We start from the raw sequence: 23,120 nt of genomic DNA on the forward strand, positions 1-23,120 counted from the left end.
GCAAGGATTTATAGCCATTATGCTTGTTAATATTTGATCTTCTCCTCTCTGTGCAGACATGATAGAGGACGAACCTGCGCCGTGTGCTGTTAACCGTCACGGCCGCACATGCACCATTAATGGCACCGTGTGTAAAGAGGGCTGGCACGGCCCCAACGGAGGCATCACAAACTTCGACAACTTCATGTTTGCCATGCTCACTGTGTTTCAGTGCATCACCATGGAGGGCTGGACGGATGTACTCTACTGGGTTAGTATTAGCATGAGACTTCACACACGTCGTCTTGTTGGCGTATAATGAATGCTAGTCAGTAATTATATTTGTGTGGAGTGGATGAAGTGCTCATACAGTCATTACTGTTTTGAGGAGAGTGTGAGATGCTCAAACTAGCAGCCCACACACTGAAGCAGGAACTCAAGAGTCTGTGACTGACCAGTGTGCTCTGATGAGATCCACCCACCTTTCACATCATCCTCTGGAATATGTTTCCTCCATTTCATCACAGCACATGGTTCATTTACAGCGGCATAAACTCCAGATAGATTTCCAGCCTAGATTTCCTGTGAATCACCCCCCCCCAAAAAATTCTTAGTAGCTGTTTTTAAACCTCTTTATGGATTTTTAAAAAGCCAAATTTACCCGTGGACCCCCATACACTGAGGAAGTGTCTTCGCAATATTCAGATTAGTGTTTAATCGCTATGGGTTTTTCCTGAGATAAATCCCTGCTTTTTTGTTGCTGCTTATTGGACATGTTCAATAATTGAACATGTAAATAATGTGTAATGCAGCATGCACGTTAATGCAGCTTGCCTCCTGAAATATATATATATATATATCAGCATTTTATCTAGACTAGAATAGAAGTTTATCTATCCATACATCCATCCATGTATTATATATGTATATGTGTAAGATGTGTATGTTAATTAATTTATTCAGACTAGGCTAGAGGGGGGAAAAGTATTTATTTATTATAATTTAAGTATTTATAAGTATTTATTGCAACTTTATAGACAATGTGTGGGATTTCTCCTTTATCTTTCCTTTATATTGACTATATATATAAACTTGTGAAAGTCTTCTGGTATTTCTTCAAAATATCTAAACATGTTAAAACTGAAATCCAGATTGATTTTGAGCAGAACGTCTTCTCTAGACCTGTTTTTAACCTTCCTCTCACAGTTTCTGTTTCATACTTTCATTCTTTCATTTTCTCTTTCCCTCTTCTTCCCGCTTCTCTTCCTCTCTTCTCTCAGATGAATGATGCTATGGGGTTGGAGCTGCCCTGGGTGTACTTTGTGAGCTTGGTCATCTTCGGCTCTTTCTTCGTCTTGAACCTGGTTCTGGGTGTGTTGAGCGGGTGAGCAGCTCCTCTTTTCTCTCCCCTGATATCCATTTCTTTTTTTTCTCTGTCTCTCTCCCAAGACTAAACTCCCATCTATGGAGTTTCTCTCAGCTAGATGTACTCTCTCTCTCCGGTTAACCGTCCTGTTTGGGCCCTTGTAGGTGAATGACGCCATTGGCTGGGAGACGCCGTGGATCTACTTTGTTAGTCTGATCATTCTGGGCTCGTTTTTTGTGTTGAATCTTGTGCTGGGTGTTCTCAGTGGGTAAGAGAATGAGAATCACTGTGTGCTGTGGAGACTGCTGTGAATTTCTTATTTCTGCCAGAGTTTTTCTTGCATGGGGTTCAGTCATGGACAAAAATTGCAAACTAATCTGGTTATTTTTCATAAAACTAGGATGGATTCAGGTAAATTGTTAATCAATTATGCCTGTTTTAATATGAATAACATAATAAAAATATAAATTATTATTCATTTAAATGTATTTTATTTTATTATTCTGCATAATTTCTATATATTATTTATTATAAATTACATATTTATTCATATATATATATATATATATATATATATATATATATATATATATATATATATATATATATATATATATATATATATATATGTGTGATATATCTGCTTGGGGTGTCTGCAATGCTTTTTCCATGACTGCATATTCCGGGAGTTTTTTTTTTTTTTTTACGGGTTTCAGGTGTTTTCTGAAGTGTTGTGTGCTGTGAGATGATCTTCACGCTGCCGGGTTGATTTGTTCTGAGCTGATGACATTATTAAGTAAAACGGTTCCAAGGACAGAATGAAATGAGAGAGGAAGTGATTCAGACCAATGAAAGTCAAGAAGGGGAAATGAAATTGTTTAGACTAGAGGACAATAAGTAGGGCGAAGCAGGTGAATGATGCTCATTCAGCAGAAACATTTGCTTTTTGGGAGAAAAAAACATTAGTCATTTGGATGATTTAGCAATTCAGCATTTAAATACACTACTGTTCAAAGGATTGGGGTCTGAAATGTTTTATGCTCCCCAAGGCTGCATTTATTTGATCTAAAATATAGTAAAAACATTAATATTATGAAATACTGTTACAATTTAAATACCTTTTATTTTAATTTTCAGTCTTCAGTGTCACATGATCCTTCAGAAATCATTATAATATGCTGATATGCTGGTCAATATACATTTTAATATACATATAACAGTTGTGCTGCATGTTTTTCAAGATCCTTTGATGAATAGAACTTTCAAAAGAACAGCATTTATTTGAAATAGAAATCTTTTGTAACATTATAAATGTCTTTACTGTCATTTTTTGATCCATTTAAATCATCCTTTCTGAATAAAAGTATTAATCTCACTGACCTCAAACTTTGGAACGATGGTGAATGTCATTCCCAGTAACATTGCAAAACATAGTTCGTCATATCTTACATTGTACATCAGTTTTTTTTGGTTCTTAATTGTGAACCTTAAACTGGATATTAGTTAAGACAGAAAGAGGCAAAAGGAACAGGAGGAGATGAGTAAGAGGAAGGAAGGGCAGATGGAGGAGAGGAAGGAGACCTGAGCCAGACAGGTGACTCAATTCAATATGGTTATTTAGTTTTTTTAAATCAGAAAGATAACATCTCCTTCATCTCCGTCAGAGAAGGGCACAGATTTCCTGACCTCCTCCGGAAGGGTGAAATTAATCTGCTTCTTGTGTCCGCAAGTCCTACAAGCGCTTTCTTAGAGCTGCAGGGTTATTAATATTCTCCCACGAGAGACGCCGTGCCTGTGGTGCAACATATACAATTCGCAGATCGAGCGATCTTCTGAAATTAGGTTTAGATTCCATTTTTGTGCTTTTGCCATTTTATTAAGGATGCGACACACGTCGTGTGACCTTTTGAGCGCGTTTATGTGATGTTTCTCCTTGTCCTTTGTGGACAAGCATGCACCCTGCTGGCAGGACGCTGAAGCATTTACACTTACTGTACGTTTAGATGTATGTAAATATGGTAAACATGCACATTAGTCGTGAGAATTAGTTTAGGGTCCAATTCTCACTGTTAACTAACTATTAACTATGACTTTTCGCCTAATTACTGCTTATTAATAGTTTTTAAGGTACAGTAGTTGTTAAGTTTAGGTATTGGATAGGATTATGTGATGTAGAATATGGTCATGCAGAATAAGGCATTATTACGTGCTTTCAGCCAATATCCTAGTAATAAGCAACTAGTTAGTAGTGAGAATTGGACCCTGAACTAAAATGTTAGCTATAATATTGTATCACATTTATACATTGTATTTAATTAAAATTATTTGTATTATTTCGCATCATTTCAGAAGATTTATTTAATATTTATACTTATTCAAGAGACAGATCAGTATTGTCATCTTATAAAACCATCTAAAACCCAAGTGTTTTGGAATTGATGATGGTAAAAAAAAAAATTTTGGCAGGGTGGAAAGTTCATTCTGAACGTTAATCGGATCCTTAGTGTGTTTAGTGCAACTAATCAGTTGAACTGAATTCTATTTGATTCAGTAAATGTTTGAAATCACAAATAGCCAACAATACATTGTATGGGTCAAAATGATTGATTTCTATTTTATGGCAAAAATTATTAGGATATTCAGTAAAGATCATGTTCCATGAAGATATTTTGTAAATTTTCTACTGTAAATATATAAAACATTTATTTTTGTGAGTGAATTCAGCACAGTGGTGAACATAAATGGACAACTTTAAAGGCGATTTTCTCAATGTTTCGATTTTTTTACACCCTCAGATTCCAGATTTTCAAATAGTTGTATCTCGGCCAAATATTGCCCTATCCTAAAAAATTTAATAGTCTTGTCCAGCACAACATTTGCAATGTCCAAAATTATACATATGAATTAAGTCATTTCAAGAAAACCATAAATCAATTGTTTTCAAAAGTTCAAAAGGTTTTTTTGTTGTTATTGAAAATAATGCAAAATACTTCTTTATTCAGGTGTAAAAATGTTGTTTGTAAAACTTTAAAAACCACATATCTGTACAAAATATATAATATACTGTATTTTCATACGGTATCATCTTGTGAAATGTTATGCTTGAAAAGTGACATCTTTCTTAAACTAAATATCGCATGGTTTGATATTTTAGTATGTAATGCAATCATTTAGACATTTCTAAGTGTGGTTTAGGTTAAGTATTATAAACTTGTTGGATGATTAGTAGTGAACTGAAGGTAAAACTGTTTTCCTGAACCCAGAGAGTTCTCTAAAGAGCGAGAGAAGGCAAAGGCTCGTGGAGATTTCCAGAAGCTGCGGGAGAAACAGCAGCTGGAGGAAGATCTGAAGGGTTATCTGGACTGGATCACACAGGCTGAAGACATCGACCCCGAGAATGAGGAGGATGAAGAGGACAGCAAACGCAACCGTGAGTGCCTGAATACAGCACATGACAGGAATCCATGTGAGGGACATGGTCATTTAAATGAATACTAGTAACCAGAAACACATTATACAGTCCATATGCAGAAAGTTATTTCAAGTCAGGATTCAGAATTGAGCTGAGAATGCTTTTCAGATTGCAAATTAGTTCATGAATTTCAGTTAAATTTAGTGTAGCAAACAGGATCGATTTGATCAATTTAAATGTGAATTTAAGGAAGTTGAATAAAAAAAATCCTGTTACTTCTGTAAGTATAGTTTTTAATAAAAAATACTTTAACTTTTCTGAAATACACTATTTCCAGAAACATTTGACGATATTAATAATGTAGTAATATATACCACCTACAGTATAGAAGTTGTGATTTATCTGTAAATTTAATAAATTGTAAAATTGTGTGTAATTTATGTATACACTACTGTTTAAAAGTTTGGGATATTTAAGTTTTTTTGGTTGCAGCATTTATTTGATCAAAAGTACAGTAATATTGTGAAATATTATTACAATTTAAAAGAACTGAATATATTTTAAATGTAATTTATTCCTGTGATGCAAAGCTGAATTTTCAGCATCATTACTCTTACAGTCTTCAGTGTCACATGATCTTTCAGAAATCATTTTAAAATTATGATTTGTTGCTCAAGAAACATTTCTTATTATTTTCAATGTTGAAAACAGTTGTGCAGCTTACTTTTTTTTTTTTATGGAAACAATGATTCATTGATGAATAGAAATATTCAAACAAACAATAGAATAGAAGTTCAAACAAACCGCATTTATTTAAAATATAAATCTTTTTTAACATTATAAATGTCTTTACTGTGACTTTTGATCAATTTAATGCATCTTTCGTACTGACCCCGACTTTTGAAAAGTAGTGCATTTCATTTTTTTGCACTGCATTTCATGCATTGCATTTCAACTTTCATATTATGCAACAGTCCATTTCCCAGAATGCTTTAAATTACTCCTACAAAAATAGTCGATCAATGTAAAGTGATCATAAAACAATGTGGTTGAGATTGTTGAATGACAGAATTAAAATCTGCCTATGTTGATTGTCTTTACAGTATTTGTTTAGTTTAGAAAAATGCCATATATCAGTAGGGAACAATCAGCATATCAAGGAATCAATAGCCATGATTAGTCAAAACTGATCATTTATATTTTGTGTTGAACTAATGAAATTTGTTCAGTGAGTGAACTTCTGAATTGCACTTTTCTGACTTGTATTAAGGGTGGTGTTCCAACCAAAGCTTTGCAACTTTTTCTAGCAGCCACTGAGGCGTCTTTAATTGGCCCGTCATGCCCATCAAACTGCAGCGTGACACCGAACAGACGTCAGCAAACCAAAACAGCTGCCTCTGGTGTATTTTTGATGAAATAGTTGAGGAGCAGTGAGCAAGCGCTGACGCCACGAGCGCTGCCTCTGCCGCCGAACCGCAGATTTGTCAATCAGAGTCCAAAATCTTCAGGTTTTGGTTCAGTACAGTGCTGAACCAACATCTAGGACTGATTCTGCTGTGATCAAGACACTGTCTTCAAGTATTGTCTAAAAGTGACATTAAATGAGCTGAATGTAAGTCAGTCATTATGTCCGGTATCTACTGAACGAGAGGAGCTTGCTCATAAGGGCGTGAAGTGGAGAAACGAAGCAAAATAAAGACTAATCCTAATCCCTTTTATATAAGCAGCACACATGATTCTGAGCGGTTGGAGCCGCTACAGTAACAGCAGATTTCCACTTCCACTGTTCCAGCGAGCTGCTCTTTGACTGACCTCAGTTCTGCGAGAGGACGGTCGGGTTAGATTAGCCGGCTGGATTCTGAAAGGGTTTTTTTTGCTGTAATTGATTGATACAGACCCACAAAAGTCGCTCGTCTGGAAAGCTTAGCATTTATGCAGAACTTATTCTGCAAATGGAAAATCAAGCTGAATTCTGTTTCCGCTCACACAAGTTCACAGAATGATATCTCTTAGAAGTGAATTTATTTCCATTTTTAATCAGTATGTTTTTCTTGTTTTCCAGTAAAACCTGTTTAAAACACACCACACATACAGTGTGTGTGTATATGTATATGTATATATGTATATATATACACACATAAAATTGAAAACAAAATGCAGTTATAAACAAGTTTTATAAATACTCATATTACTTCTGTAATTATAGATTTAATAAAGAACACTTTTCAATGAACTGCACTATTTCTAGAAACATTTGATATTAATATTATAGTTATATTTGCCACCTACAGTATTTAAGTTGTAATTTATATGTAAAATTGTGTAATTTATATATACACTACTATTCAAATTTTGGGATCATTAAAGCTGCATTTATGTGCTCAAAAATACAGTATTGTGAGATATTATTACAATTTAAAATAGCTGTTTTCTATTTTAATATATTTTAAATGTAATTTATTCCTGTGATGCAAAGCTGAATTTTCAGCATCGTCACTCCAGTCTTCAGTGTCACATGATCCTTCAGAGAAATCATTCTAATATGCTGATTTTTATTATATAAATGAACTCCAAATAATCTGTTTAATAGAAAAACAGAAAAAGTTCTGTTAATTTTCTGCCATGACATTGTCTGTTGATGTTATGAACATTTCCTTTAACCCTAAAACACAAGAGAATGCATTGTGGATTCTAAGTATGGGTAAAACACCTGTGAAAATTCCATCATATTAACGCAGCACAATGGGCCCTATTTTTATGGGTTGTTTTAATATTTTTACTGAAAAACAAGACAAAGACATTGAATAAAAATAGATTTTTGTTTTGACATGGTTTAGTCATCATATTTGCAGTTAATTTGTGATTTGAACTCTGTTTGAACTGATATGATAATATTCAACATCTCATTGCTGTTGCTTAGATATCACAAAACAGCATAAAACCACATATAAAAAAAATTGTAATATTTACCATTTGTTATTTAATTGGTCTGCCATGTACCTGTTATATTTCTGATGATTTTAGATGTAAATTTAGGAGTTAATTGGTTGTTCATTTTCTAAGTCAAAAAACGACAAAGTATAAATAATAGCTTGAGTCTCCAAGCAAACAATTTCATCTCCATATTGACTCGTACCACTTTTTGTGGTTACAAGACCATTCTGTAGTTTTAATTTAATTAATTGTGCAGCCTTATGAGAAATAGCAGTATGCAATTGAGCAGTGTGAGAAAAGATTGGTTTCAAAAATATAATCATTGACAACATTTTTTTTCTGAACTTTAAGTACTGATGAACTTCCATGAATGTATGAGGGGGGCATCGAGGTCAGAGGTCAGCTTCATATCATACACGCATTCAAACATCTGCACCATCGAATCTCAACATTTGGACCCTTGCTATGTTCCTACGTTTTCATTGAATTCATTGCACCCTGTTCCTAATAACCTGCTCTTGCTCACTGTTAACTAACTACCCTTCATCCTTTGCTCCCATCCAGCAGACCAGTTGCCTCGATGTTGATGTTGTTGTGGTTGTTGTTTACTGTTGTTAATTGTTGTGTTTGGTGCTGTTCTTGTTCCCGTGCTTTAACCTGTGTCGATGTGGCTACTCGTTCTCGCCCTCGTGACCATGCCACGGCTGTGCTGTGCTGTGTAAATCATGCATGGGCTTTGGTTGCATGGGAAATGAAGGGGTTACATTGGCCAGCCTCATGGAGAAGAAGAAGAAAGGGTTTGGCTGGTTCAGCCAGTCCTCTGACACTCATGGTAAATCTCCCTCCCACCCTTCTGTCCCTTTCATATGTGTGATTACTTGATGATATTCATGAATATTACCTGTTAGAAGCCTTGCATAGAGTTTGTTTAATAGGCTCTCTTTTGAAAAGAGATATATATTACTCATTGACTTAGGCACAAATGCCCTATTTTGGCCTGTATGGAAGTATGTTATGCAGCTTATAATATGTCTATGTGTGTGATGCTTATGCGGATGCTATAGTGTGTGAATGCACTAGTTGTGCTTTGCAAATGTGTGTGTTTTCCTTCTCTATGACCGTCAGCGCCTAAATGCTGTTTGCACCCAACAGTTTTTCCTCAGCATTAGCGTTATCGAAATCCTCGCTTGCCCGTTTCCTCCTTCCTGTACTAATTTAGTCTTCTCATTGTCATTCTCTCAAAATCAGAGTGAGTCAGAGATCAGATCCGGCAGGAGTGGGAGCGCAGCGTCTCTACAACTTAAAAAATCCCAAAACAGTGACAGCGAGTTTCTAACATAGAAATGAGGTTAAACCCAGATCACCAGGCTCATGGTCAGCAGTTTATAGAGAAGTCACAAAAAGTCTGATCACACTCGCTTATTACTGTCTTTGGATGTGTCAGAATTTATCCGTATATCCTGAGGGAATGTGAGGGCTGAGCAGAACATATATTTTGTACTTTTCCCCTCAAGCGGCCTTTTGTTTTACCATTACTGAAGTCATGATTGAACTATTGGCCTTTTAATTCGATTTCTATAAATATCTCTCAGCACAGATACAGACTGACTGTAATTGAGCTGTCATATAAAAACACTTTGCATTATGATTTTCTGCTTTAACATTAGTATGGAAGTAAATTAATGACAAATGTCTTTGAAACATAAACCATGTTGAGTTGCACTAATTAAATTTTTTTACATTTTAATGTTTTTTTTTTTTTCCTTCAGGACTTGTATTTTCTTTTCTTTTTCTTTTCTTTTTTTTTTTGGGGGGGGGGGTAAAATTCAACATGATTGTATATTTAATCAATTTTTTATAAAACAATTGGTAACACTTTACAATAAGGTCTTATTTGTTAACATTAGTTAATGCATTAGTTGACATGAACTAACAATGAGCAATACTTCTACAGCATTTATTGATCTTAGTTAATGTTAATCTCAACATTTACTAATACATTTTAAAAATCAAATGTTGTATCTGTTAACATTAAATGCACTGTGAACTAACATGAACATGAGCATTTTTATTAACTAATATTAAAGGGTTAGTTCACCCAAAAATTGTAATTCTTTCATTAAGAAATCTGAGAGCTTTCTGTCCCTCCATTGACAGCTACGTAACTAACACTTTCAAACCCCAGAAAGGTAGTAAAGACATCTTTAAAATAATCCATGTGACTCCAGTGGTTTAACCTCAATTTTCCAAAGAGACGTCAGTGCTTTGTTTGCACAAAAAAAACATAATTTACCACTTTATTACAAAATATGAATCTCCAATGCGCGTTCACGCAACAACGTCCACCCTCGTGCCAATACAACACGCATGCGTCGTGGTGCTCTTGCGCGTTGGAGTCCAATCATTCATTGTCCAATTATGTTATCTATTGCAGTAACATACACAATTCTATTGTACACAACCTTATTGTAAAGTGTCACCAAAAAGTCATGTGTTCGTAAACCGAAGGATCAAGATCAAATTACATCATAATGTCAGAGCTTAGAAATTGTGTTTATACTGACATTTTTTTATTTTTTGTTGAATATTTTTCAGAAAGATAAACGATCTTGTCAAGTTCTTGTCCACGAAATTTGACTGAGAATGTTTGAACTGTGTGTTGTGAGTGTTTTAATGCGTGTGTGCTGAACCTTGTGTTTGTAACACAATAGCGAGTATGCCGGCGAGTGAGACCGAATCCATGAATACAGAGAATGAGAAAGGAGAAGAAGAGAAGGTGACATGTTGCGGCCCAACATGGTGAGAAAACTCACAAATACACATTAATTTATTTTTATATCATCAGTAATGAATCATTGTAATATGCTTTATCAAGGAGGTGTATGAATACTCTTGTTTCTTTTTTAACTTTACAATTTGTTTCAATTTACAGTCAAAAAATTTCAAAATCAAAGTGCAGGTCAGTAAAGATTTGATTAGTACGTGCTAATGTCAGTTTATTTACATGTCATTGCATGTATTTACATGTTATTTGCATGTATAACTGTGAGCTTGCATGCTCTATCTATCTGTCTGTCTGTCTAGCTAACTAACATTCCAGCTAGCATTCCAGTTATCTGTCTAACTAGCTAACATTCTAGGTATCTGTTTAGCTAGCTAGCATTCCAGCTAGCATTCCAGCTATCTGTTTAGCTAGTTAAAATTCCAGCTATATGTCTAGTTAGCTACCTAGCTTTCTATCTAACATGCTATCTGTCTTGCCAGCATTCTGGCTATCTAGCACTGTAGTATTCTATCATTTTAGCATTCTACCAATATAGTGTTCTAGTATTCTGTCTATTGTTTTGTGTCTTGCTTTGTTTATTTAGCATTCAATCATTCTGCCATATATAATATATAGCGTTCTGTTGTTTTATAGTTTGTTTTATGTTTTATAACCTTCCTGCATTCTACTGTATATAGTGTTCAATTTATCGTTTTAACGCATACCTATCTAATATTCTGGTGTTCTTTCTATGTAGTGTTCTAGCTAGTGTTCTGTAATTCTGTCTGTGTGTTATTTATCCAGTATTCTATCATTCTAGTGTTCTGTTTAGTTCTAGCATCCTGTCTATCTATAGTAGCATTCTATTGTTCTATTTAGCGCTCGATCGACTGTTCAAGTGTTCTATCTATCCCAGCATTTTGTCTAACATTCTGTATATCTAGCATTCTATCTCTCTCTCTCTTGCATTCTAACGTCTGTTATTGAGAGTTCAGGCATTTTATCTAGTGTTCAATCTCTCCTTTCAATGCATCATTCTATTTTCATTTCTTCTTGTGTCTATGTTGTCTGACTTCACTGCCTCCTCTTTCAGTCGGCGCTGGCGTCGCTGGAACCGGTTGTGTCGAAGAAACTGTCGTTTGGCTGTGAAATCTGTGCCGTTCTATTGGCTTGTGATCATCCTGGTGTTCCTCAACACTTTGACCATCTCATCAGAACATTACAACCAGCCCATGTGGCTCACACAAGTACAGGGTGAGCTCTGCGTGTATTTGTACTCAAAGCAATGAGTGTAAAAGATCATGACTGCTTCATGTTCTCACGGTATCCTCTCTTTTCTGACCCTGATCGGTTTTCTCTTGTAGACGTGGCCAATAAAGTGCTGCTGGCCCTTTTCACGTGCGAGATGTTGGTGAAGATGTACAGTCTGGGCCTGCAGGCTTATTTTGTGTCTCTCTTTAATCGTTTTGACTGCTTTGTGGTGTGCGGTGGCATCACTGAGACGATCCTAGTGGAGTTAGAGATCATGTCGCCTCTCGGCATCTCAGTGTTTCGATGTGTACGACTTCTCAGGATCTTTAAAGTCACACGGTAAGGGATTGGAAAATTAAAATTGTTAAAGTGCCCCATTATGCTATTTTAAAGGTTCCTAATTTTGTTTTGGGGGTCTTCTACAATATATTTGCATGCATTCAACTTCAAAAAAACACTTTAATTTCCTCATAATATACTTTTCTCACAGTGTCTGAAATGGTATGATAAACTCCCCCTTTCTGTGAGCCAACTCTGCTCTGATTGGTCAGATGGCCCAGTTGTTGTGATTGGTCTACCACTTACAGAACATGTCAGAAATGAAACACCCATTGCCATATCTGAATTTCAGCTCCAGAGGCTTCCTCAGCACTTGATAGCGATACTAACAATAATGATGCTGTTGTTTTTACTGTATCAGTTCTAACACAAGTCCTCATTCTTCGGAGGTGCATGTAAATTTGCTTTTACAGCGCAGAAAACAGCGTCTTCTCGACATGTCGACAACACAAACCAATCTCTTCCAGGCCTCAGCTACATCTACAGTGTTTGAGGGTCAAAGTAGACATTTTTCACAGCAAAAGAGACTATAGGCTTGCATTATGGCAATGTGCATTTCAGAATCTGTTCTTACTTTTGGGAGACAATAGCCCCATTTATCATGAACTTTAATCTTTGAAACGTTGCAGACCTTTTACAGTCACAAACAGCTATATCACACACCTCATGAAAGGTAATATCTGAAAAAGAATAATGGGGCACTTATAGTTCATCCTGTTTTTTGACAGAATGACATTTAAGAAAGAAGAAATTTTTGCAGGGCTCAGAACACTTTTTTTACAGTTTGTTTTTTGCCTTAAGTCATTGGGCGTCTCTCAGTAACTTGGTGGCATCTCTGCTGAACTCCATGAAGTCCATCGCATCTCTATTGCTGCTGCTCTTCCTCTTCATCATCATCTTCAGCCTCCTCGGTATGCAGGTGTTCGGCGGCAAGTTTAACTTCGACGAGACACAAACGAAGAGGAGCACCTTTGACAACTTCCCTCAGGCCTTGCTCACTGTGTTTCAGGTGTGTGTGTGTGTGTGTCTTTTTTTTTTATGTTATTTTGATGGGATATGTGTTTGCTCATGTGTAACAATGTTGTTCCCAGATTCTGACCGGTGAAGACTGGAATGCCGTCATGTACGATGGAATTATGGCATACGGTGGCCCATCATCGTCAGGAATGATCGTGTGCATCTACTTCATCATTCTCTTCATCTGTGGAAACTGTATCCTCCTCTTACTGCTGCTGACTTCCTAATGAAGCCAAAAAAGGAAACGGAAAAACAAAGGGACATTTTTTTTTGTCATTCCCTTAAGGAGTCAATTCATCTTCTTAGACGTCAGACATGTTGGTGTAAGCCTAATTGTGCGGCTAATTGTAGATTTGTTTTTAACTATCTTAGTTGCAAGAGAAAAGTTTGTAGTTTCAGTTCCTGGGATGTTACCCTAGAATCAGGGAGTTAAGTATTGAAATAAATAATTTTAAGTTACTAAAACTGAAAAATAAATTATATCTTATATATACACACACACACAGACACACACACACACACACATATATATATATATTTATATATATATAATATAATATATATGTGTGTGTATATGTGTATATGTAATGAACAACGACGAGACACAAAAATATGCGGTTTCTGTAAAAACATTAAGCAGCACAACTGTTTTCAACATTGATAATAATAAGAAATGTTTCTTGAGCAGCAAATCAGCATATTAGAATGATTTCTGAAGGATCATGTGATTCTGAAGACTGGAGCACTGTAATGATTCAGCTTTTATATTAGAGGATTAGATTAGATACATTTTAAAATATAAAACGGTTATTTTAAGTTGAAATAATATTTCACAGTATTTCAGTTTTTACTGTATTTTGATAAAATAAATGCAGCCTTGGTGAGCATAAGAGACTTCAAGAGACAAAAATAAAAAAATCCAGACCCAAAACTTTTGAATGGTAGTCTTTGTTTATGTAGCATATGTGTAGACAACGTGCAAATTAAATGTAATGAAACATTTTAAACACAAAGGTTTATAGCTTTAAGGAATAGATTTGATCATAAATCTCCCAATATTTAATCATCTTCATATCATTCCAAACCTGTCTGCTGTTATTTGCTTCATACTCCCACAGTTCATAGTGACCTAATCTGTCAATCTCCAAAAATGAAAGTTTTGGTTCAGTATATAGCAGTTTGCAAACAGTAACATTTTTGTAGTTTGCTATTTCATAATGTCAAGACATACAGTATATTGAATATTGTGAAAAGGCTTAAAATATTGAGCTCTGGGAGTATTGCATTGCAAAATTGTGTTGTTTTCTTATGAGCATTACAGTATAAAGCTGTTGGTTTACTTAACGCATTGACACCTAGACATTCTTCTGAATGTGTTCTTGGCTATCGCTGTGGACAACCTTGCAGACGCGGAGTCTCTGAACACAGACACCGACGATAAGAAGAAATGGTAAATGATAAAAACTTGTAGAGGTCATTTAATCAAACATTGAGGGCCTGGATCTAGTTTCCACTGCTCGTGTGCTGCATTTTACAGTGCTTGTTTTTGTGCCTTTTTTTCCCAAGTGAGGAAATTGATGAAAATGAAGATGATGCCAAGGTAACTATTTTGTGCCTGTTTTTTGTGTTTTATGTGTTTTTGTGTTAGTAGTAGGATATTATAGCGTTGCTTTCTTTCCTTCAGGCTGGAGAGGAGGATGAGAAGGAAAACGCAGGTAAAGAACTATATCATGTCGTTGCACATCCAAGATGATTTTTTTCTATACTTGTCCTGATCATCGTGTCCGTGTAACAGAAGAGGAAGAAGAAGAGCCGGACGTTCCTGCGGGGCCCCGTCCACAGATCTCAGAGCTTGTTAAGAAGGAGAAAATCACTCCAATCCCAGAGGGCAGTGCGTTCTTCATCTTTAGCAACACAAACCCGTATGTGTCACATTGACGTCTGCTCAAACATACACACAGCTAGACAGGAACAAAGACCCATGTAAACGTTTACACACACTTCATTTCTGAATCAGTCTTTTTACATTACGTTTATGCCTTTGGCAGATACTTTTATCCACTTTTCTTATACTTTTAAGCCTTTTTCCTACACATTTGACACTTCTGGTTCTTGAACACACATATAGTGTTTAAGATGTTTTTCAGTGTCTCCTCCTCCTCTCTCTCTCTCTGTAGAATTCGAGTCGCCTGCCACAAGCTGATAAACCACCACATCTTCACCAACCTCATCCTCGTGTTCATTATGTTAAGCTCCGCCTCCTTGGCCGCTGAGGACCCAATCAGAAACTTCTCTTTCCGGAATATCGTGAGTACAACTTGCGCACACATACAGAAGCTATTTGGTTCTGCAAATGTCACATTATTCATTAATGTCCAAAACATATTCATACTCGATATATTCAACTAAAACAACATTGTAAACGAAAGTTTAGTGTTATGATCAAGCATAAGTGCAAGGGTTTGTGTTTGTTTTGTTTTGTTTTTGGTTAAGAGCTATGTAGTTTATGTACTCAGATTGTAAATATTAAAAAAAATACATTTATTATTTTTATTATTTAATTTTATGATTTAAATAAGAGCTTTCCAAAGCATTTACAGATAAAGTAAAACAAATATGTTTACAAGTAGTTATATGTTACTCACTCTCATGTCGTTCTAAACCCGTAAGACTTTCGTTCATCTTAGGAACACAAATTGAGATATTTTAAGGAAATCTGAGATATTTCTGTCTTCATCGTTGATCAATGTTTATATTTAAATTAAACGTAAATTAAATCTGTTCATATAAAGCAATCGTGTCTCATAAACTGCTTCTCTTTTTGAAGTTTTTGAAGTGTCAGTGTTTTGGGTGAATGGACTTTCAATGGAGGCACAGAAATCTCTCAGATATCATTAAAAGATCTTCATTTGTTTTCTGAAGATGAACAAAAGTCTTATGGACTTGGAGCGACATGAAAGTGAGCAAATTACAGAATTTTGATTTTTGGCTGAACTAACCCTTTAAAAGGGTTAAATGTAGGGGTGTAACGGTTCAAATAATTCACAGTTTGGTTTTTATCACGGTTTCAGGGTTTCGGTACGGTTCGGTATGTGCTATATTCAGGGAAAAAAGGAACTGTCAAATGAAAACAAAGAAAATAAAAACAAATTATCAAAGTACCAGCAACAGAACAAAATAATTATGATAGAGCAAAGATACAAAAAAATTCTTTCAGGAAAAAAAAAAGCTTTTCAGGTTTTTCAGGTATCAGTAGTTTTCAGATCCAGAAAGTAATCAAATGTAAAATTACATTGCGTATAATCTTCACTGTATAAATTAAATAAAGATTAATCATTATTAAAGTTACAAATGCTATTCAGTCAAGAGCAGTGAGTGATTTATTTTGTCTTTTGTTGTTTGATTAACATTAAAAACACAGACAGGAGGAATATTATGCTGCTGTCACTTTAAGACGTAATGCACGGATCCGAGATACTGATACTGATACACATGCGTCGTCTTTCTCGACCGTTTACGTTCACTTATGACGTAACCTACGATGTTTGCTAGGATACTCGCCAAGACGGGCATTTTGACAGTTTTTGTGTGAATCTGTCCATTCAAGAGCAAGACTTGAAAGAGAACTCAATATTTGAGTGCTGTCTGAGATAGTGCTGGGCGGTATGACCAAAAATCCACATCACGGTATTTTTCTAAATTACACCGGTTTCACGGTATATCGGGGGTTTTTTTTCAAGCATAACTGGGTGTAAAACACATTTTTCACTGTGAGAGAGGAAATACTGCAGTAGATTGACTTAGAATGCCCTATTTTACTGTCATGAGTGAATATTGTAGAAAAAAATCCACACTAGTATTAATCATAGACTGTAAAAAGGTATTAATACAGGTTTGCAAGGCTGTTTACAAAGAGGTGCCAGCAGGAGGCGCTTTAGGAGCGGCAGAAATAGCGGTTTCCCCGGTAACGGCTGTACACAAAGCAGCAACGCTCATAAACGCTGCTTTATCAGGAAAGATAAAGAAAGATTCAATCGTAATAACAAAGAAACTTTTCTAAAGACCGTCAGTTAACTTCAGATACATTCATATAAAAACACCCGAGCCGCGTTTTGATTTTGAAACGTGCAGTACTCATGTTTATTCAACGATGTCAATGCCAACCACAAATAGATTTTCCAAAAGTCTGTGTTGATATTGTGAACCAATGTATGGGAAACACTGTAATATAATTTGACAGCTATCAATTATAGTTTAACCTATCCACCTTCAAAGTCACGCTTAGTAACACGTGCATCACCACAGTGCAACAGTGAAAAAGGACCCTCTCAAACAGTGTCGCGCCGCGCTCCGATCGTTATTAAAGCGACATACACCGGTACTGCGGTATTTTAAAAATTCATATCATAACAAAAATAAACACCGGTATTCGGTATGAACCGGTACACCGCCCAGCACTAGTCTGAGACACAGCTTTCCGTGTGTGTGCTTCTGATCTTTGTCCACGTTTTTTGATCATCGCTGTTGTAACGTATCAGGAAGCCAGAATGCTTATCTGACAGAAACATACAGTAGCCAAACTCTGTCTGTCTGTTTTTACGTGTTGATATTTTCATCAAAACATATTATAGATGCGTCGTCAGATTTAAGATGAACCGCGGTGCAAGTGTGTGCCAAACCATTGGTGGAGAACGGTACGGTTAGATTATATGGTTTTATTTTTTTTACAGAGAACCGTTACACCCCTCGTCAAATGTGATATTTGAGATTAAACTAGTGGAGTTGTATGTTTTGTGCATCTGTTATTCCTTCATCTCTTCATATCTGCTAACCCTTTTCTTCCAAACTAAGGACTTCCTTCACTGAAAGAGTAATGTTTCTGTGGTGTTACCGTACCAGACTAATAATTAACTAAAGGACACAACATATACCTATAATTCTAAATATATATTCTGATGGTAAATGATGATTGCTAAATGTCCTTGATCTTTGTTAAACATGTACATTGCTCTTTGCAGATACTTGGTTACTTTGACTATGCTTTCACGGCTATCTTTACTGTAGAGATCGTGTTAAAGGTAAATGTCCTGCCCTGTGCTCGTGTTGTGTGTTGTGTATGTTCAGTAACGCTGTAACCGTCTGGTTTATTCCAGGTCCTAGGCTATGCAGATTATGTCTTCACTAGTATGTTTACATTTGAGATCGTGTTGAAGGTAACCTCTCGGCACACAGGCCTGGCTGCATTCTCTCCATGTGTGTCACCTGCTACTTCAGTACTACCTGGCTTGATCAATCTCTTTTCTTTCTCTTTTTTTTAAACCATGGCACCTCTTTTACTAAAAGACTAAAAGAAAAGAAATGTCTCAGAACATGAAAGCACATCTTCATCAAACACAGCACAAGAGTTGTCAGGTTTTCACTTTTCTTTTGGGGAGAATGACAGGGCTTGAACTCAACCCTGATTGGTCAAAGTGGGGTTAAGGAAGTTTTGAAGGAAACCGATCTGGAGAAATCACACAGGATGTGTCTGTAAAACTAAAATGCTTTTTTTTTGTTGAGGAAAGAAAGCAATTCAAAAAGACGAAACTATGCAACTCTTTGTGAAATGAAAATAACACTGCCTCTCTCATGCCTTCATAACTGATTGGGCCGTATCCAGTCCATAAAAGAGGGGGCAAATATGACCATGCTTGGACAGAACATGGTTCAAACCCCTTGACTGAGTGCATATCAATGCAATGCGACCTCCAGCGCCATACAGGGCAGCACAGTTGTTATTTAATGAAGCTGCAGTAACTCTCTCTGGCTGTGTTCAGAATGTCAGACTACAGTACTATTCTATTTCTGCAGATTATAATATGTATTCTGTGTACAATATGCACATTTTCTCTGTATATTTCTCATTGTTAGTTCATTTTAGCTAATGCAATAGCTAATATCAACAAATATGGCCATATTGTGTTACCGAAATAACCAAATAGTCTTAACAGAACCTGTCAAAAAAGCATTGTGTATGGTAAAATATGTATGATACAGAATACAGTTTATTTATATATGTGTATAGTAACAGTTTAGTACAGTTTTAGTAACTTAAAATTATTTATTTCAATGAATTGCCAATGCAACATTTTTAATTTTCATTAACATTTTTAAGTTTACGTTTTTCATACAATATTTATGTGCTATTTTATTTTAGCTTTATTCCATTAATGAAAATTATTTTTAATAAATTTAGTTTTAGTTAACAATAACCACACTGATTTGAGTCGCAATGACGCCGTTTGTGGAAATCTGAGAAATGATTTAGTTTGAACAGGACATTTAAAATACTTTAAATGTGTTTTTAATTTAAATGTGAAAACTTTAAATTTGTCCTTCAAATGCTGATTTTAGTTGCCAGGAATGTGTCGCCAGAAGTTTTATTAATTTTTCAGACAATAAAAAATAACTTGCATTTCAATTAAATCTATATAATCGTGTAATGTAGAAACCCGGAAATAATTACACCATGATTTTTAACCTATTTGAGATCAGACTGCCAAAAATATAACACATTTTTACACAAAATTTATTTATTGTGAAATACCCAGTATTATTTTTAAGATGCTAACTGGATGCAAATCGCATGCAGGTGATGAGGTCATGGGACAAAAATATTAGCATACTGCTATTTAAATAGTTTATTGTGTAACCATTTTACTTCCCAGTTTTAAAGACCCCTTTAAAATCAAAATTAAAGTTTTAATGCTTTTAGTCCGTCTCTATAAGTTATTATCAATTGAAAATGAGTCAACATGCAGTAGGAAAGGAAACTGCACTTATTAAATGATTTTAATTGTTTTTAAGGAATAGTAGGCTAGTATTACATTGTGAACATAGCATCTTGTTTTGTGGAGAGATTCTCATAAGTGCTGATCTTGGACCAGCAACTTCTACCAAAAAATGTTTTATGAAAATTTTGTACGATTTTCACCTAAAGTGATTTATGTAGTTATCTAAACTTGGTCTCTGATCAGCAGCCAACGTTCGCGTAACCCAATGCTCGCCTTCATGGTGTGTGGTTGCATCTGTATTCATAATCATTCAGCAAACGACTCCTTTGCATTCATGATTTTGGAGCGACTTGCTTTGGTTTTGGCTGGTCTTTTCTCTGCCTGCTGAATATGAAGTTAAAGTAGGAGCTTCTTCCCCCTCTTTTTCTTTACCGAATCTTGCCGAGGGAACAGGGCGCAATGTTCTCAAGGATTAAAAAAAAAAACGGCTCACATGAATGTGACAGTAAGGGAAGTTCTCATTTCAGATCGCCTGATAGATAGGTTCCCTTTCTTTCTGACTCTTCTCTTGCTCTTTTATCTTTTCCTCCTGTACTCTTTCTGTCGATCCTTATTTCTTCTGTCATAAGTTAGTCCCCTTCGAAGCTCGGCAACAAACAGCATGTTTTATTGCTGGGCCCCCTAGTGGTGGATTGTGAAACAGAGCTTACTACTACATTCATGTTGACTCAAGCCGTGAGGGTTTGGCGGAGTTAGCGCTAGGATCTCGCCTTTAGTCCAACTCCGAGCACGCCACCCTTAAAAAAGAGTGATATTAAGGAGTGTAAATGTGTGTTTCTGTCTATGCGAGTGTGTGTGTGTGTGAACTCTGTCTGAGAGTGTGATTTACTGTTTTCTCTATGTCCTTCATTACGGTAGGGCAATTGTTGACCATCTACGCTTGTTTTGTTAGATGACCACATATGGCGCGTTTCTCCACAAGGGGGCGTTCTGCAGGAACTACTTTAATCTCCTAGATCTGCTGGTGGTCGGCGTGTCGCTGGTGTCCTTCGGAATTCAGTGAGTGATGGTTATATTTTAAGACTGCACAATTAATTGGCATAAAACCAAAATCGCAATATGGCTTAGTGTGATTATCAAATCACAAAAGCTGCAATTTAATTAAATACTGTATATACGCTACATGTTTCAGAGTGAAGCATGGCATTGTGTTCTTTTACACACGAGCAGCTCATCATTTGGTGTTTTCAGCGTCCCAGAACGGCTCAGTTCGGGAATCATTTTCCCCACCTGATGAGAGAAGATTTAAGGGCTTCTTACAGGTTTCTGCCCAAATAAGACAGCTAATTTAATCATTAAATTAATAAATTTAAACAAAATATATTTAAAATGAGTAATTTTACAATTTTACTGTATTTTTTTTTCTTAAATACATTTTATTTTACAGTGACATTTTACAATAGTACTTTTTCTTATTTTATTTTTATTTAGAAATAAATATTAGTAATAATAAGAGATATTTAAGAGATCTCATTTGTGGTTTTTCTTTCCTATGGGACATGCTTGTTTGATGCTGGTCAGTCTGTTGGACAAGCATCACCTCGCTGTTCACTGGCAAAACTTAGCATGGCATCATGAAGTCAGTTGACCAAGGACCAAGTCTTGCTGGTCAATCAGGTTTAGAAGCCTGGCAGAAACTCCAGTATCAAAGAATTGAAAGCATGGAGTTTGTGTTTTGGTAACGTGAACGCTTGTTTCTCTTGCAGATCGTCAGCCATCTCAGTGGTGAAGATTCTGAGGGTTCTGAGGGTGTTGCGTCCACTCAGGGCCATAAACCGAGCTAAAGGACTGAAGGTTCTGCCTATTGCTTTACTTTGATATGAATTGTCTTCATACATTTTAATATGTTTATGGTTTTGGAAAAATATAGGGCTGTCTGACAACCTCTGACTCTTAATCTTTGCCTTCTGCAGCATGTGGTCCAGTGTGTGTTTGTGGCCATCAGGACTATTGGAAACATCATGATTGTCACCACACTGCTACAGTTTATGTTTGCCTGCATTGGTGTACAGCTCTTCAAGGTAAAATATGTCATATACTGTATGGGGTCGGGTTTTTTTATGTTTTTGAAAGTCTCTTATTCTCACCAAGGCTGCATTTATTTGATAAAAAATAAAGTAAAAACAGTAATGTTGTGAAATATCATTACAATTTAAAATGACTCTTTTCTTTTTTAAATGTATTTGAAAATGTCATTTATTCCTGTGATGCTGCAGCATCATTACTTCAGTATCACATGATCCTTCAGAAATCATTCTAATATGCTGATTTGGCGTTTAATATTTGTTATTAATGTTGAAAACAGTTGTTCCGCTTAATATATTTGTGGAAACCTTTCCAGATTCTTTTATGATTAGAAATTTCAAAAGAACAGCATTAATATTATTATTATTATTATTATTTACTTTTTCTTCAGGGGAAGTTTTACCGTTGTAATGATGAAGCCAAGTCCACCTCAGAGGAGTGCAAGTGAGTCTAATTGAAGTTTTTAATCATCACTGATGTTAATAATTAGCCATAATTATGAAATAAGTATGAAATGCTGCTTTCATAAATGTATCGAAAATGTATACATTACACAAATAAGCATTTCTCTCTCTCAGGGGAACATATATCATGTATAAGGAAGGAGACTTGAACCAGCCAATCATTCAGAAGCGTCATTGGCATAACAGCGATTACAACTTTGACAACGTGCTCATGGCCATGATGGCTCTCTTCACAGTGTCCACGTTTGAAGGCTGGCCATCGTAAGCATTCAACAATACACCATATTATAACTTGGATATAGAATAGCACCTTTATTTTATTTTCCATTTTGTTATTTTATGTTATTTTATTTTGTACACCTTAATATAGATTAGATATAGAAAAGCCCCATTTTTTTATTTTTATGCAATGTTTAATTTGTATTTTTATTATCTTAATATAGATTGTATATAGAGCTGAGGTGTGTGTGTGTGTGTGTGTGTTAAATTCACCTAATTATAGCACCTTTTTATATAATTATTTTCCTTATAGATCAGAAATAGAATAGCACTGTTTATTTTATATTTTATTTTATGCACTTCATTATAGATCAGATATATGAATGCCACTTTGTGCAACTTTACCCTTGTGAAAAATAATTAGACCAAAATGTATTTGAAATGCATTTATTTTATGCTAAGTATACTACAAATACATTTACATATGTATGTACTTAATATGAATACCCTGCCGTTG

At 35.5% G+C, this 23,120-nt stretch overlaps 1 protein-coding gene across 11 annotated transcripts in view; it reads left to right on the plus strand.

The window, feature by feature from the left end:
* cacna1da (calcium channel, voltage-dependent, L type, alpha 1D subunit, a) overlaps positions 1-23,120 on the plus strand; it is a 95,882-nt gene that overhangs the window by 35,344 nt on the left and 37,418 nt on the right. For 5 of the 11 annotated variants that reach the window (XM_084101481.1, XM_084101485.1, XM_084101486.1 and 2 more), the window contains exons 7-27: positions 57-250; positions 1,260-1,363; positions 4,609-4,775; positions 8,449-8,523; positions 10,403-10,490; positions 10,624-10,650; positions 11,549-11,709; positions 11,820-12,045; positions 12,847-13,054; positions 13,137-13,257; positions 14,422-14,512; positions 14,629-14,662; positions 14,747-14,777; positions 14,858-14,984; positions 15,240-15,369; positions 18,216-18,275; positions 20,788-20,894; positions 21,602-21,689; positions 21,809-21,916; positions 22,312-22,364; positions 22,499-22,645. In XM_084101481.1, the coding sequence (XP_083957607.1) occupies positions 57-250; positions 1,260-1,363; positions 4,609-4,775; positions 8,449-8,523; positions 10,403-10,490; positions 10,624-10,650; positions 11,549-11,709; positions 11,820-12,045; positions 12,847-13,054; positions 13,137-13,257; positions 14,422-14,512; positions 14,629-14,662; positions 14,747-14,777; positions 14,858-14,984; positions 15,240-15,369; positions 18,216-18,275; positions 20,788-20,894; positions 21,602-21,689; positions 21,809-21,916; positions 22,312-22,364; positions 22,499-22,645 (2,347 nt within the window). Of the gene's footprint in view, positions 1-56; positions 251-1,259; positions 1,364-4,608; positions 4,776-8,448; positions 8,524-10,402; positions 10,491-10,623; positions 10,651-11,548; positions 11,710-11,819; positions 12,046-12,846; positions 13,055-13,136; positions 13,258-14,421; positions 14,513-14,628; positions 14,663-14,746; positions 14,778-14,857; positions 14,985-15,239; positions 15,370-18,080; positions 18,141-18,215; positions 18,276-20,787; positions 20,895-21,601; positions 21,690-21,808; positions 21,917-22,311; positions 22,365-22,498; positions 22,646-23,120 lie in introns of all 11 variants that reach the window. The other 6 variants (XM_084101484.1, XM_084101487.1, XM_084101490.1 and 3 more) reach the window with 3 other exon arrangements.

The sequence above is a fragment of the Abramis brama genome (assembly GCF_963993115.1).
Source record: "Abramis brama genome assembly, chromosome: 23".
Taxonomy (NCBI): Eukaryota; Metazoa; Chordata; class Actinopteri; order Cypriniformes; family Leuciscidae; genus Abramis; species Abramis brama.